Genomic DNA, 15,493 nt, shown 5'->3' with positions numbered 1-15,493 from the left:
CGTGTTGGCCAGGATGGTCTCAATCGCCTGACCTCGTGATCCGCCTGCTTCAGCCTCCCAAAGTGCTGGGATTACAGGCGTGAGGCACTGCGCCCAGCCTATTTTTTATTTTTTGTAGCTCTGAGAGTCTCAGTATGTTGCCCAGGCTGGACTCTAACTCCAGCCTCAAATGATCCTCTCATCTCAGCCTCCCAAAGTGTTGGGATTACCGGCTTGAGCCACTGTGTCCGGCCCTCTTTTAACTATTTGAGTCACTGTGCCCAACCCTTTTTAAATGATTAAAGCAGAGATAATATCAGCGCATGAAATTTCATCTGCTTTTCCACACTCAGAAGTATTATAACAATATGAAGATGAAGAGATTGTTCAAGACTTGGGAAGAATTTAAACAGATGCAGCTGCCATGGTTGGCCTGTGCAGACAGGTTCATTCTGAAGTGCCACCCAGTGGTTCAGGTGTTGTCACCTGGGTGCTTGTGGTCAAACCTCATCAGGAAGGGGAGGCTCTATGGCTCTAGCAGCTTCGTCCTTGCTTGGAGGCCTTGGTTTCAGCTTTCTGATTTCCCTGGGCTGTTCCCATTCTTAAGATTTTTCATGAGTCTAAGAGATTATTTGTGCCATGCTTGGGTTCTTTATAAGCTGGCTTTTGTCCAGGAAGCTTATGTTTGTCTCTGAGAAGAGGTCTTCCAAAACATGGGGGCAGATGGCAGATTCTTGTTTTGTTCACGCTAAATCTCTGGTATTTTGTGCGAATAATGAGGAAATGGTGGGGACCCACTCTTCTCTTTGATTTTCCCAACATTGGTCACGTAGTTGGATCTGGCCCAATACTAGTCACCTGGTTACATCTTTCTTCCTTGGTCGTCCTCTTACCTAAAGGACCAGGGATTGAGCTTGAGGTGGGAGAGTCCCACGTTCCCTGGAGATGCCAGCTGTGTATTCTCCTCGTCCTGCCGCGTTCTGTGGGTCTCCTGCACCCACCTTGGCTGATTCAGGTGTTTCCCTTACACACATAGCACAGGCGAGTGTTGCATGCAATAGCTTGGATTCCTTTTTTCCACATTTCAAGTTGTTTTCCCAGCACGGTTGCTCATGCCTGTAATTCCAGCAATTTGGGAGGCCAAGGCGGGCGAATCATCTGAGGTCAGAAGTTCGAGAGCAGCCTGGTCAACGTGGCAAAACCTCATCTCTACTAAAAATACAAAAATTAGCTAGGTGTGGCGGCGGGCACCTATAGTACCAGCTACTCGGGAGGCTGAGGCAGGAAAATCGCTTGAACCCGGGAGGTGGAGGTTACAGTGAGCCGAGATCACGCCACTTCACTCTAGCCTGGGCAAAAGAGCAAAACTCTCTCTCAAAAATAAATAAATAAATAAAGTTGTCTTGACCATAGTGGTCTGTTTGGTAGATGCCTGTTCAGCTACAGTGGTGCAGTTTATAGAAACATACTGTGCTAGGATAAAGAACTGCAGTAACACTGAAGCTGGTTCTTTGCTACGTCTTGCTTTGGATTTCATTTTACAGTTTTCAAAGCAAACAGTGTAGTCTCATTTTTGTTGGACTTTAAACTTAACAGCGTATGTTCAGACAGGGATCGAATATTTGCTTTCAGTCTGGAAAACCTGTTCAGTGATCTGATAATGTACATGTTTCTGAAACCAAGAAAAGAGCAGCTTGAGAACCTGAATGCTGTGGGACATGAGCAGGCAAGCCCTGCCTTCCTGGCTCCCCCGCCGTCATCCGATGTGTGCACACGTCTCGAGTAACGTCTGAGAGCTGGGCCTCACAGCTTGGGCCAGCACGTGAGGGAATAACAGTGGTTGGGAAATTGGAGCAAAAGAACAAAGCCAGAATCAGATGAAGACCGTGGAGGGTCAGTGGGCTGTTTTAGAAATGATGATGAGATTGGCCATTTACCAAATGGTGAGAGAGCTTCTATAAATTGTTGTTTAAGAATTGCTGTAAGCTAGAATCACCACACAAGACATTTTAGAGAGGTGAAAAGACATGGATCCTGTTGTCATGGAGCTTAAGTCCAGGCTGGGGTGACCCCAGCTCGTCACTCCTGGGCTGTGCCCTGAGCATGTCAAGGATGAGACATCCTGGGAGTTTTATACGCCTCCTCTCTTGTCCACATTAATAGTGTGAGCCATCAGCGCTTCCAGACATGCTCCGTGCTTAATTCTGAAGGTCTGCTGCTTACGAACTTTCTGTTTCTTCCTATAGTATGCCCTGCATGTATACAATGAAGTGATGAGTGTTGGCCAGAAATATGGAATCCGGAATGCTGGGTATTATGCTCTTCGCAGTCTCCGAATTGAAAAGTTTTTTGCCTTCTGGGGTCAGGATATAAATAACCTCACCACGCCCCTGGAATGTGGACGAGAGTCTCGGGTGAAATTAGAGAAGGTACTGTGTTTATCCAGACTCCACTTTCACTCAGCATCCTGAGTGGTGAATCTGCACTAGACTAGGAAGAAGAACTGATATGACAGGAAAAGAGGAAAAAGATTGAGGCCTTGATGTTAGCATCAGGTAAATGAGGACAAGAGTGTCCTGAGAATTAAAACTTTATGGGATAAAATATCTTCAAATGAAAACATAATAATGGTGGCTCACGCCTGAATCCCAGCACTTTGGGAGGCTGAGACAGGTGCATCACCTGAGGTCAGGAGTTCGAGACCAGTCTGGCCAACATGGCGAAACCCATCTCTACTAAAAATATAAAAAGTAGGCTGGGCACGGTGGCTCATGCCTGTAATCCCAGCACTTTGGGAGGCCGAGGTGGGCGGATCACAAGGTCAGGAGATTGAGATCATCCTGGCTAACACAGTGAAACCCCGTCTCTACTAAAAATACAAAAAATCAGGCGGGTGTGGTGGCGGGCGCCTGTAGTCAGGAGAATGGCGTGAACCCGGGAGGCAGAGGTTGCAGTGAGCCGAGATCACGCCACTGCACTCCAGCCTGGGTGGCAGAGCGAGACTCCGTCTCAAAAAAAAAAAAATTTTACAAAAAGTAGCTGGGCGTGGTGGCCAGCCCCTGTAGTTCCAGCTACTCAGGAGGCTGAGGCAGAAGAATCACTTGAACCTAACAGGCAGAGGTTGCAGTGAGCCAAAATCGCACCACTGCACTCCAGCCTGTGTGACAGAGCAAGACTCTTGTCTCCAAAAAAAAAGAAAACATAATAAATAGACAACACTTGGTCAGGTGCGGTGGCTCACAACTGTTATCCTAGCACTTTGGGAGGCCAAGGCAGGAGGATCACTTGAGCTCAGCCTGGGCAATACAGCAAGACCTTGTCTCTGAATTACAATTGAAAAACAAACAAACAAAAAAACCCACTTATTTCTAGTGTTCTGCTGTCTAAAAGACTGAGTGTTTTCTGGGAAGCTATTCTGAGTTAATTATGGTGATGCATTAACATGCCACGAATATTTGTACAAACTAGTCATCTTACTGTCAGCTGCCTAATTTTTGTGGTTTTTTTCTTTTGTTTTTGATTTTGAGGCGGGGTCTCATTCTGTCACCCAGGTTGGAGTGCAGTGGCACGATGTTCGCTCACTGCAATGCCCTCTCATGCTCAAGTGATTCTCCCACTTCAGCCTCCCAAGTAGCTGGGACCACAGACGCGCCACCACACCCAGCTAATTTTTTTGTATTTTGTTAAAGACAGAGTTTTGCCACATTGGCCAGGGTGGTCTCAAACTCCTGAGCTCAGGTGATCCACCCTCCTCGGCCTCCCAAAGTGCTGGGATTACAGGTGTGAGACACCGCACCCGGCCTGATTTTTTTGTTTCTTTTGTTTTGGGCGGATCACCTGAGGTCACGAGTTGGAGACCAGCCTGGCCAACACGGTGAAACCTCGTATCTGCTAAAAATATAAAAATTAGTTGGGCATGGTGATAGGCACCTGTAATCCCAGCTACTCGGGAGGCTGAGGCAGGAGAATTGCCTGAACCTGGGAGGCAGAGGTTGCAGTGAGCCGAGATCATGCCACTGTACTCCCACCTGGGTGACAGAGCAAGGCTCCATCTCCAAAAAAAAAAAGGTAATAACTCATTTTGGAAAATATAAAGAAGGAAATTAAAATCACCCATATTTTGTCTATTTAAAGGTAATCACTATTTTTTTTTTCTTTCTTGAGACGGAGTTTCGTTCTTGTTGCCCAGGCTGGAGTGCAGTGGCGTGATCTCAGCTCACCGCAATCTCTGCCTCCTGGCTTCAAGTGATTCTCCTGTCTCAGTCTCCCGAGTAGCTGGAAGCCACTCAGCTAATTTTGTATTTTTTGTCTTTTTTGTCTTTACCAAAATATAAAAAATTAGGTGGATGTCGTGGCGCATCTGTGGTACCAGCTACCTGGGAGGCTGAAGTGGGAGAATCACTTGAGCATGAGAAGGCATTTTTGTATTTTTTCTTTTTTTGGGAAGGGATGGGGTTTCTCCAAGTTGGTCAGGCTGGTCTTGAACTCCTGACCTCAGGAGATCCCCCCGCCTCAGCCTCCCAAAGTGCTGAGATTACAGGCGTGAGCCACTGTGCCTGGCCATAATCACCGTTATTAGTTTATTCTAGTCTTATTTGTTGCACATATGCATATATACATGTATATGCATTGAACATAGATGTGCATGGTCTTGTTGGGGTTATATAAAAAAGTCTTCTTTTTTTTTGAGACAGAGTTTTGCTGTGTCACCAAGGCTGGACTGCAGTGGTGCAATCTCGGCTCACTGCAGCCTCTGCCTCCCAGGTTCAAGCGATTTTCCTGTCTCAGCCTCCTGAGTAGCTAGAACTATAGGCACACTCCACCACACCCAGCTAATTTTTGTATTTTTAGTAGAGACGAGGTTTTGCCTCGTCTCTGCTAAAGGCGTGAGCCACCACGACTGGCCAGTATAAAAGCATTCTTCTAAAGTACTGTACTGATAAGGTATTTTATTAAGTGAGTGAGTTTTTTTCCTAAATGTTTTTGTTCTATCTGGTCTTGTGACTTTATGTTTATAAAATAGGAAACAAAATGTGTACCTCTGTTGTTACAGAAATTACCGTGGGGTCTTTTATATTTCACATGCAGTTTTTCACATGGTAGAAATCGCAGAGTTTCCCAAAAGCTGGCAGGGTCGTGGGAGGAGGCGGCTGTGCCCCATTGCAGTGACACCAGGGGACCCTTCCCACGGTGCTGCTTTCTGTGCCAAGGGTCTGAGTGTCACTGGATGACTCGGCGTTTCCTTTCTTTCTTAGGGCATGGATTTCATTGGTCGCGACGCCCTCCTGCAGCAGAAGCAGAATGGAGTGTATAAACGCCTCACCATGTTCATCCTGGACGACCATGACACAGACCTAGACCTTTGGCCTTGGTGGGGAGAGCCTATTTACCGGAATGGGCAGTATGTTGGCAAGACCACCAGCAGTGCCTATAGCTACAGCCTGGAGCGCCACGTTTGCCTGGGCTTTGTGCACAATTTTTCTGAGGACACGGGGGAAGAGCAGGTGGTGACAGCAGATTTCATCAACCGGGGAGAGTATGAGATTGACATCGCGGGATACCGCTTCCAGGCCAAGGCCAAGCTCTACCCCATCGCCTCCCTTTTCACCCAGAAGCGCCGAAAGGATGACATGGAGCTGAGTGACTTACATGGGAAGTGATGCCACCAGGGCAGCCTCACCTCCTCCCCATCATCTTGTCCTAGAGTGGGCGTCACCTTGGAGCTTCTCTTCCTTCCGCCTCCGTTCCTCTTCTGGAGCCTTTGCCTCCCATCTCTTATCTCCTTGATATAATTTTGAACTTGACCTACTTTAAACTTTTTTGCTCTGCAGCCTTCCTTGTCCTTCCACCTCCTCCTCCTAATATTCACTCCAGGCTCTTCTTCCCTTCCCACCCCCCACTCAGCTTCTCATGGTGGCAGGAGGTGTGTCTGACAGGCAGGACAGAAGCAAGCTCCACTGGGGACATGAGTGATGGTGACAGCTGCTTTCAAATTCTGCATCTCAAAGCAGGGCAAGCCAGGGTGGTGCAGGTCTCGGGGCACAAGTCCCTCTCCCTTGGGTTCCATTTTCTTGGAGCAGCCTATTAGTTCTGGTGGGGTTGCCGTGTGTCGGATGCAGCCCTGAGGGGCAGCTCGTGCCTGCAGCCCGGCAGCTCGTTCTCCTATTCTGCTGTGCTGTGGGCTGGCACTCGATACCTCTGGCAAGAGGATGATCATCTACCTCACTGATGAGAGGCATCGCATGGACGTTCTCTGGTCTGTAGTGGAGATAAGCAGTTAACCTAGCACCATCCTCATCCTCCCTGCAGAAGCCATTAGCAGACCTTTGGGCCAGGGCAGCCTCCCTATAATTTTCTTCATCTCTTGCTAATCTCTATAATAAGGTTGCTTTTTCTTTCTTAGTTGAGTAAACAAGTAAGCCACAGTGTCTGAAAGGGAAAAACCATGTTGCCTTGTGTGTTGCTTTTCCCAGTCAAAAGGGTCTGACCTCAGAAAGTCCCCCACCAGTGACGCTGAGTGTTCTGCTATGGAAACAATGCTGCTTTTCTCTCAGCTGTCCAAAGTTCAGCCGTCCCTCCCTCCCCTTCTCCCAGTGCGTTTGACTTTGTCAGGGCAGCCTCACTTGTCCCCTTCACAGTTGGCCCATTAAGTCATATTTCTCTCCCTTTAGAATAGGGAGGGGAAGGGATCAGGTGTGTTGTCCTGAGCCTTTCAACCTTGCGGGCTGTGCTGAGTTCCAGAGAGCTGCCGGAATTCCAGGTTTGACTCTTCAGCACAGAGCAGAGCTACACAGAGGTGACCCACATTAGTCTACTGAGAGTTCTGAGTCCAAGGGGTGTACGTTGCATAAGGCTAGAGACTGCTTTTCCTTCTTTCCCCCCAGGCTCTTTGTTTCCCTCCACCCACCCTTCCATATCCTCTGGAGCAGAAGACAATGTGGGTGCCCAGGAGTGCCCTGCGCTTTCAGGCAGTGTGTCTGTTTTCCCAAGGTGAAACTTAGATATCATGGACTGTTGTCCAGCCTCAATGCTTCATTTTCCCCTTGCATATCAACTGCCCTAATCTGACTTTAAGTGCAAAAAACTGCTATAAGACATTTTGGTTAGTAAAACTGTGGCCTTTGGTGTGTGGGTATCTTGGAAGCATTAGCTCTGATAGGTCTGTAAGTGTATTAAGGGAGATCCTTCCATTTCATTAGAGCAGCTTAAAATGCTCAGGTGTCTGCCTTCTCTGGTGTTTCTTTGGGATCTCTGTTTAGACACTTACGCTGGCTCCTTCTAGACATTTCTTGCCACTTCCCCAACTAGACCACTCCTGGTGAATACTGAGTTTAGTGTCCACCTTTGTGGAAGGTTCTAGTTGGCTTATTAAAGTTGCATATGATTAGAATTCTGTTTGGAGGTCTAGTTGTCTTGGAGCCAGTGTGTACTTAACTAGCCTAGAGATGCTGCCTCTAGGCAGAGAGGAGGAGAGGTGTTGCCAGCTGGAGGGCCAACCAGTGAAGAGCAGCTGTGAAGGCCTTGGGAGAGGAGGAATAGGCCCTTGGGCAGATGCAGGCATTACCAGCAGGGAGCAGACTTACCTCCAAAGATGGAGACAGGTGACTGAGAGCTGCAGGCCTCCCCTGCTCTTCCAAACACGTAGCATTTGCACCCCTCCAAAGCCATCTTTGTAAAGGAAAACGTATTTGTAATTGAATCCAGAAGAATTTAGTTACACATAGACATAACTCTTCAACCTTAACTATGGCAGTACATTTGTGCTTTAACTGTTACATAGCAGTATCACCACTTACCAGGATCCAAATCGAAAGAATAAAAGCTGTCTCCAGGCTGGGCGCGGTGGCTCAAGCCTGTAATCCCAGCACTTTGGGAGGCCGAGGCGGGTGGATCACGAGGTCAGGAGATCGAGACCATCCTGGCTAACACGGTGAAACCCTGTCTCTACTAAAAAATACCAAAAAATTAGCCGGGCGTGTTGGTGGGCGCCTGTGGTCCCAGCTACTCGGGAGGCTGAGGCAAGAGAATGGCGTGAACCCAGGAGGTGGAGGTTGCGGTGAGCCGAGATCGCGCCACCGCACTCCAGCCTGGGGGACAGAGAAACACTCCGTCTCAAAAAAAAAAAAAAAAAAAAAAGCTGTCTCCATAGTTTAAAATCGAATAGTGCCATCATCACAGTATATTAGTCAAATAGAAGCTTCATCAGAAGTGTATCCCACATAGAGTTTTAAGACTTGGATTCTCTTCTGCCCTTGTTAATCTCCAACTAATTACTAGAGATTGACACGTTTTTAATTAGCTGTCCTTTCTAAGAAGTCAGGAAATCTGATGCTGTGTCCAAAATTATGCACTGTTTGTTGAACTAGAACCAGAAGTCCTGGCCTCCTGTTAAGTGACGTCAGTTTCCCCCTCTGAGCAACAGACTGCTTGTCTTGCTAGGAGAGGATGATGGGGGGGTGAGCCCTCAGGCTGTCCATTGAAACACCTTGTCCATGAATAGGGTCATACTCCTAAGACTGACGGGGTGTTGATCTTCTAGGACATCACTTGTTTATTGAGTGCCCCAAACACAGATTTCTCTTCTAGCACTTTAGAGTTCATCCTTGAAGTCTCTCCTGGTTCATTCAAATACAGGCAGTGTGAGTCTGGTGGTTTTCTGTAATTGGTCTAATGTGAGCTCTTTGAGTGGACAGATCTGACAGTGAATGACTGACTCTTCCCTGCTTCTGGCATAATTGCTTTGCCTCTGTCTAGTGTCCAAGTATCTTAGCTGGTCAAGAGAAGAGGGCAGCATAACTTCCTGACCATCAGTGTCAGATATCGGAGCATTCTGGACTCCCGAGAGGCAGTGGCCTCTTAAGTGAACAGGGGAAGCCAGTAGATGCCCCAGATCCAGAGCCGTGGTTGCAAATCCAGCAAGAATAAGGAGGGACAACCAAAGCCTCCTCATCCGTGTGTCATTTCCAAGGGTTTGCCTTGTGTCTCAGCTCATTCTGGGCAGCCTGTTTGTCTTCTGTCCCTAGAGATTTGAAGGATTTTTGGACTTTTGTGAATGGGTGACTGGACCTGGCTTTGCCGAGTTGGGTGCTTTGTTCTCTCTGCAATTACCTTTCATAGCATTTTGTGCTCACCATGGAGGATGGTCTCTGCTTTCTCGTCGGTGTATGCCATCCGAACCTAGGAACACAAAGTGTATTGGCCTCAAATAGATGGAGACCCAGGGTTGCCAGTTTTCCCTGGGCCTTCCCCTCCCTTGAAATGTCCTTAATTACCTCCCCTTCGTTGTCAGGCCATGTGTGACTTCTGTTCTTAGCACTGCTGGGGTCATTGACTTCCATCTAAGCTTGCATCAGGAAGATGTTCCTTCTGTGATCATTGGTACTGAAGCCAGAAAAGCTCTCATTCAGGAACTCTGAAGAGCAAAAAGGGACAAACACTAACTGCTGAGCTGGGCCATTTGATCTCCTTTCACCTTGCGTTGCTGTCACAGCACCTCATATGAAGGCAGGACACGCTCCAGCAGAGAGAACTGCACAGTGACCACTGTATTTTTCACGCTCTTCCAGGGATCCCTGTCCCCCCACATCGAAGAGATCTCATTTAGGCCAGAGACCACATAGCCCAGTGATTAAACCCCAGCTTTACTGTGGCCCCAGGAGTGGAGCCTGGCCACTCCTGTTTGGTTCTCATTGGGAGGCACGCTGGCCTTGGATCGTCTCCTCATGCACACCCGGAGTTTTACCTGCTTGCTTGCTTTCCTGGACTGCTGTTTCCAAGAAGGTAACTAAAACATGAAAAATAAACCTCCAGCTTCCACAGTATATTACCTGCCGTTGCATGCATTTGAAAGTTAACCTCCTCCCTTGCCACCATCTTGGTGGCAGTAGCGATGCAAGAATGATGGGAGCTTTCCAAGAGCGTTCAGTGCTTCACTGAAGACAGGACCCGTAGCCTTCATTTCTCGCTCTGCGTCGTCTCTGGCATATTGACTCATTTCCTGGGATTTGACTGAGTCTACACCACTTTTTGAGAACCTGAAATAGAAGGGAATCTTCTGTGACCCGTGGTCTCCGTATTGGCCCTAGAAGACTGGCCTGGTGGAGGAATTTGTGTTGGCTTGCTTTCAGGGGTTAGCTACAAGATTCAGCTTTGTATCTCTGTTGCTTCTGGGCCAGTGTAGTCAGTAAGGGTCTTCTTTAACATCTAAGATAGAGGTTTGGTTGGCCGGGTGTGGTCGCTCACTCCTGTAATGCCAGCACTTTGGGAGGCCCAGCAAGGTGGGAGAATCGCTTGAGCCCAGGAGGCAGAGGTTGCAGTGAGCCGAGATTGCACCACTGCACTCCAGCCTGGGTACCAGAGTGAGACTCTTGTCTCAAAAAAAAAAAAATCTAAGATAGAGGTTTGGTCAACAGTGCTTAATAATAAATAAGAACCACCTGCCGTTCTAATTTTCCTGCTGCACCCCATCGCCCACACACCCCTCACGAACATTGATATAAGCAGTATTAACACAGTATAAAGAATGTTCACCTTGCACATGTCATTTCAGGCACATAGATTCAGGAGAAGCACAGTTGAGTGGAAGAAATGGTAGACTTGTGAGGCTTGCCCCAGGCCCTGTGTACACGCAGTAAGTGGTGAGCCATGGGTCTCTCTGTCAGCGCCTCCCTCCCCTCCACCACTTCGGGCCAACACTTCAAGGTGCTGAGTTGTAAGGCTCCTCCATTGTCAGTACAGGGCTCGCCTTTGCAGCCCCAATCACTACCAGTACACTCTTTTTCAAGACAACTAAGTATTTTTGTATGCCTTTGCCTTCCCTTTGTCCATGAAACATCAAGAGTTGTTTATGGTTCTTGACTTCTCTGAGCAGAGTGTCGGCATCTCTTGGAGAGTTACACATTTCTTCATGGGCCATTTTTCCCTTTCTTAGATGCACCTGTTTTTATCCTTTGCAGACCATCTTCTGCCTTCTTATTTTCCTGTCTGTCAAAGACAGAAATTACAGGAGATAGGGAGGATTTTTTAGCATCTCTTTCAAAAGATCTATGTCAGAATTTCCTTTGACACCAAGAACTGGAGCTTAGAGCCCCGCTATTCTCTAAGCCAGGTTCTAGTGCCTTACACTCCAGAATGTCAGATGGTGGGTGCAGACTGGAAGAAAGAGAAGAGTTCATCTTGGTGTGTGGGTTCCCATCCGCCCCACATAGCCTCTCCTTCCTCAGAACAATGGGCGTGGGGTAGAAAACTCTTTCAGTGAAGGGTTTTCTAGCAGCTCAGTTAACACTTTACTCTCCGGTCAACACTTGGGATGTATAAAAACGCCATTGTAACTACGGTAGAATCCTGTGACTCATCGTTTGTATTTGTCAATGTGCCGTTCAGCTTAGACCTTCCCTGTTCCTGTGTAGTTACAATGTGGCCCTGAAGACATCCGAGGCACTTCAGTAAGTGGGATCTTTTCTAGCGATCCTGGGTGATTTTGGGTGCACAGGGTGACCGAGCATTTCTGCCCCTGTGAATATGGCACTAACACTGTGCACTGTCTCCACCAAGCAAGGTTTCCACTGAGTTTCTTCACGTGTTACTAGGTTTGTAAATGAATAAACACATTTTAACTACTCTCACACTGCTCTTTGTGAAATGTTCTTCATCTGTAGCGACTTAAATGCGTTTGCCACCACAAAGCATAAACAGTGTGCAGAGGAGTGTGTGTACCTCCCTGTGTGTACCACAGTGTAAGGGAGGATTTGGGGATGCGGGTAGAGAAGATGTAGGTGTTTATCTTACCCTCCCTGCAGCGCTGGAGTGGCTGGGGGGAAAACTTCCCGCCTCCTGAACTTCCGACCAGCCATCTGCCTACAGCTGACCTCATAGGAGGAACCTGCCACCTGACGTTCCACGTGGGCACGTGTGCGCTCAGGTTTGTGTGGAAAGCAAGGGGGGTCGTGTTCTCACCCTGTGGAAACAACCCTGAGAGAAACAGCCAGTGCCCTTTTTCTACACCAGCTTCCATCCACAAGTTAGTCCCTGGACTTGACCTGTTCAACTAATTTTTTTTTTTTTTTTTTTTGAGACAAGAGTCTTGCTCTGTTACCCAGACGAGTGCAGTGGTGTGATCTCGACTTACTGCAACCTCCACTCCCAGGTTCAAGTGATTTCCTGCCTTAGCCTCCAGAGTAGCTGAGATTACAGGCATGTGCCACCATGCCCAGCTAATTTTTGTATTTTTGTAGAGATGGGGTTTAGCCAGGTTGGCCAGGCTGGTCTCAAACTACTGAGCTCAAGTGATCCACCCGCCTTAGCCTCCCAAAGTGCTGGGATTACAGACATGAGCCGCTGTGCCTGGCCCCAAGTAATTTTTGAGTAGTTTTTTTTTTTTTTTTTTTAAGTATTTGTACTTTTGAGAATCTCATAGGTTAACATGTTTACAACAATCTCTTCATCTTGTCTTCTAAATCAGCCCCTTCTATTCCCGTTCCAGGAATGGTCAACCGCACCAGAAACCTGGGACTCACCTGGTCTGCCCACTCGCCTCTCCCTCCACCTCCTGCTCATCACCCAGCCTCAAAGGGTCTGTCTCTTCAGTGCCTCTCTTCTGTTCGGACCTCACTGTCCCCACCACTGCTGCTGTGGCAGAGAGGGTTGTCAGCCCTGACTTCAAGAACAATCTCTTACTAATTTTCCTGCTTCTCATGTCATCCCCTCTCCCTCTACAGGGTCGTCTTTGTAAAACACAGCAGGTCTCTTTACTCACTGCCTTGAAACCCTCGAGGCACTCCCCTTTGTCATGAGACAAAGCTCTCAGTCCTTAGCCTGGCCAGCCAGGGTCTCCAGGGTGTGGCGGCCCGCGCTGCCCCAGGGCTCCGGCCGGTGCTGCCTGTGATGCAGGGCCTGCAGCCAAGTGCGTGCACCCCATCCACAGCTGGATGTCACCTCGAATCCTGCTCTCCACTCACACTGAGAGGTTTCCCACTCCCATATTTGCTCACTAAAATGTGTCCTGGCAGCCGTCCCCTGTGCTTGTGGAAAGTCCCGAATTGGGGATCACATGAACCCCCACTCCCCCAAGTTATCCTGACAGAGCCTTCCTGTCTTTCATTTGATTGATTGATTGATTGAGACGGAGTTTCATTCTTCTTGCCCAGGCTGCTGGAGTGCAGTGGCGAGATCTCGGCTCACCGCAACCTCCACCTCCCAGGTTCAAGCAATTCTGCCTCAGACTCCTGAGGAGCTGGGATTACAGGCATGTGCCACCATGCCTGGCTAATTTTGTATTTTTAGTAGAGACGAGGTTTCACTATGTTGGTCATTGGTTAGGCTTGTCTCGAACTGCTGACCTCAGGTGATCCACCCACCTCAGCCTCCCAAAGTGCTGGGATTACAGGCGTGAGCCACTGTGCCTGGCCCCTCCTGTCTTTCAAAAGCTCAGCCCAAGACCACCATCATCCCACAGTGGAGCCTTTCCTTCCCCAAGAGAATGGCCCCCTTTGGGGTCCTCACACACCCGTTTCTGATATGTCTTTATTTGGTTATCTACCCTGCTGGTTCTGTAAGTCCCTCTGAGAAGGACTCGAATTCTCCCAAACTCCAACACCTTACGTTGTGTTTGGTGTTTAACAGATGGTTAAATGAATGGGCAAAAAGTGGAGGGCAAAATCTTTAAAATGCCTTTTAAGATTTAAGGATTTTAGGCCAGGCACGGTGGCTCACGCCTGTAATCTCAGCACTTCGGGAGGCCGAGGCAGGCAGATCACCTGAGGTCGGGAATTCGAGACCAGCCTGACCAACATGGAGAAACTTTGTCTCTACTAAAAATACAAAATTAGCCGGGTGTGGTGGCTCATTCCTATAATCCCAGCTACACAGGAGGCTGAGGCAGGACAATCGCTGGAACTCAGGAGGTGGAGGTTGCAGTGAGCCGAGATCACGCCATTGCACTCCAGCCTGGGCAACAAGAGCGAAACTCTGCCTCAAAAAAAAAAAAAAAAAAAAATGTAAGGATTTTAAACGTTTGATTTTTTTTTTTTTTTTCTTTTTGAGATGGAGTCTTGCTTTGTCACCAGGCTGGAGTCCAATGGCACGATCTCGGCTCACTGCAACCTCTGACTCCCTGGTTCAAGGGATTCTCCCGCCTCAGCCTCCTGAGTAGCTGGGATTACAGGCACACACCACCACGCCCAGCTAATTTTTTGTATTTTTAGTAGAGACGGGGTTTCACCATGTTGGCCAGGATGGTCTCGATCTTCTGACCTCATGATCTGCCCACCTCAGCCTCCCAAAGTGCCGGGATTACAGGCGTGAGCCACCGTGCCCGGCCTGAAAATTTTTAAATGATTGTTTGCCGACTTTACAACAGGACGATGGTGTTGCTCGCAGGCCAGTAGGTGGCGCTGTGGCACGTGATTTGAGCCTCCTGGATTCACACAACTGTTCATGTGGCGAGCCCAGTGCTGGGACCCATCAGCACCCCAGTCAGGCTATGCGTCTCCCTCCCAAGGGTGCTCACCTGGTGTGTCCTCCATGGCACAGGGGGACTGAAATGAGGCTCCTTTAGTACACCCTCCCTTGAGAAGAGCGACGTGTGCTTACCCTCCAGTGGCTTGTTCTCATGAAAGGCTCCACAGTTAGGGACTGTCGGATGCTTAGATCTGGGGTGTCACCTGACTCAAGCCCCTCAGAATCCCAGATTGCTGTGGTGGGTCAAGGGCACGGGGCTTTGGGCTTACTGGGCTGGGCCTGAATGCCAGCATTGCCTCTTCCTTGGTGTATGACCTTGGGTGGTTACCTTTCCTAGGCTTCTGTTTACTTGTTTTAAAATGGACAGTGATGCCTACTTTATAGAGTTGTTATGAAACTCAACTAATGAATATAAAATACTTGACCCAGAGTGGCATGGTGGTTCATGCCTGTAATCCCAACACTTTGGGAGGCCAAGGTGGGAGGATTGCTTGAGCCCAGGAGTTCAAGACAGCCTGGGCAACTTAGGGAGACCCCGTCTCTACCAAAAATCAAAAAATTAGCCAGGTTTAGTGGTGCGTGCCTGTAGTCTCACCTATCTGGGAGGCTGAGGTGAAAGGATAGCTTCAGCCCAGAAGTTCAAGACTGCAATGAGCTGTGATCGCGCCACTGCACTCCAGCCTGGGTGACAGATCAAGGCCCTGTCTCAAAAAATAATAGGCCAGGCGTGGTGGCTAACGCCTGTAATCCCAGTACTTTGGGAGGCCAAGGCAGGAGGATCACTTGAGCCCAGGAGTTCAAGACCAGCCTGGGCAACTTAGGGAGACCCCATCTCTACCAAAAATCAAAAAAATTAGCCAGGTAGAGTGGTATGTGCCTATAGTCCCAGTTACCTGGGAGGCTGAGGTGAAAGGATCGCTTCAGCCCAGAAATTCAAGACTGGCGCGATCTCGGCTCACTGCAAGCTCCGCCTCCCGGGTTCACGCCATTCTCCTGCCTCAGCCTCTCCGAGTAGCTGGGACTACAGGCGCCCGCCACCACGCCCGGCTAATTTTTT

General features: G+C 48.7%; 1 protein-coding gene across 1 annotated transcript in view; it reads left to right on the top strand.

Annotated features, from left to right (window-relative positions):
* The window catches only part of PDPR (pyruvate dehydrogenase phosphatase regulatory subunit), a 50,177-nt gene extending 38,574 nt beyond the window's left edge, over positions 1-11,603 (top strand). The window contains exons 12-13 of the mRNA XM_058440383.1: positions 2,226-2,408; positions 5,235-11,603. Of these exons, the coding sequence (XP_058296366.1) occupies positions 2,226-2,408; positions 5,235-5,639 (588 nt within the window). The 3' untranslated portion in view covers positions 5,640-11,603. The remainder of the gene's footprint in view (positions 1-2,225; positions 2,409-5,234) is intronic.
* The last annotated feature ends 3,890 nt before the right edge of the window (positions 11,604-15,493 follow it).

Source organism: Hylobates moloch, unplaced genomic scaffold, assembly GCF_009828535.3.
Source record: "Hylobates moloch isolate HMO894 unplaced genomic scaffold, HMol_V3 SCAFFOLD_6, whole genome shotgun sequence".
NCBI lineage: Eukaryota > Metazoa > Chordata > Mammalia > Primates > Hylobatidae > Hylobates > Hylobates moloch.
Note: the sequence above shows the minus strand (reverse complement) of the source record. Positions and strands in the feature narration are given on the sequence as shown.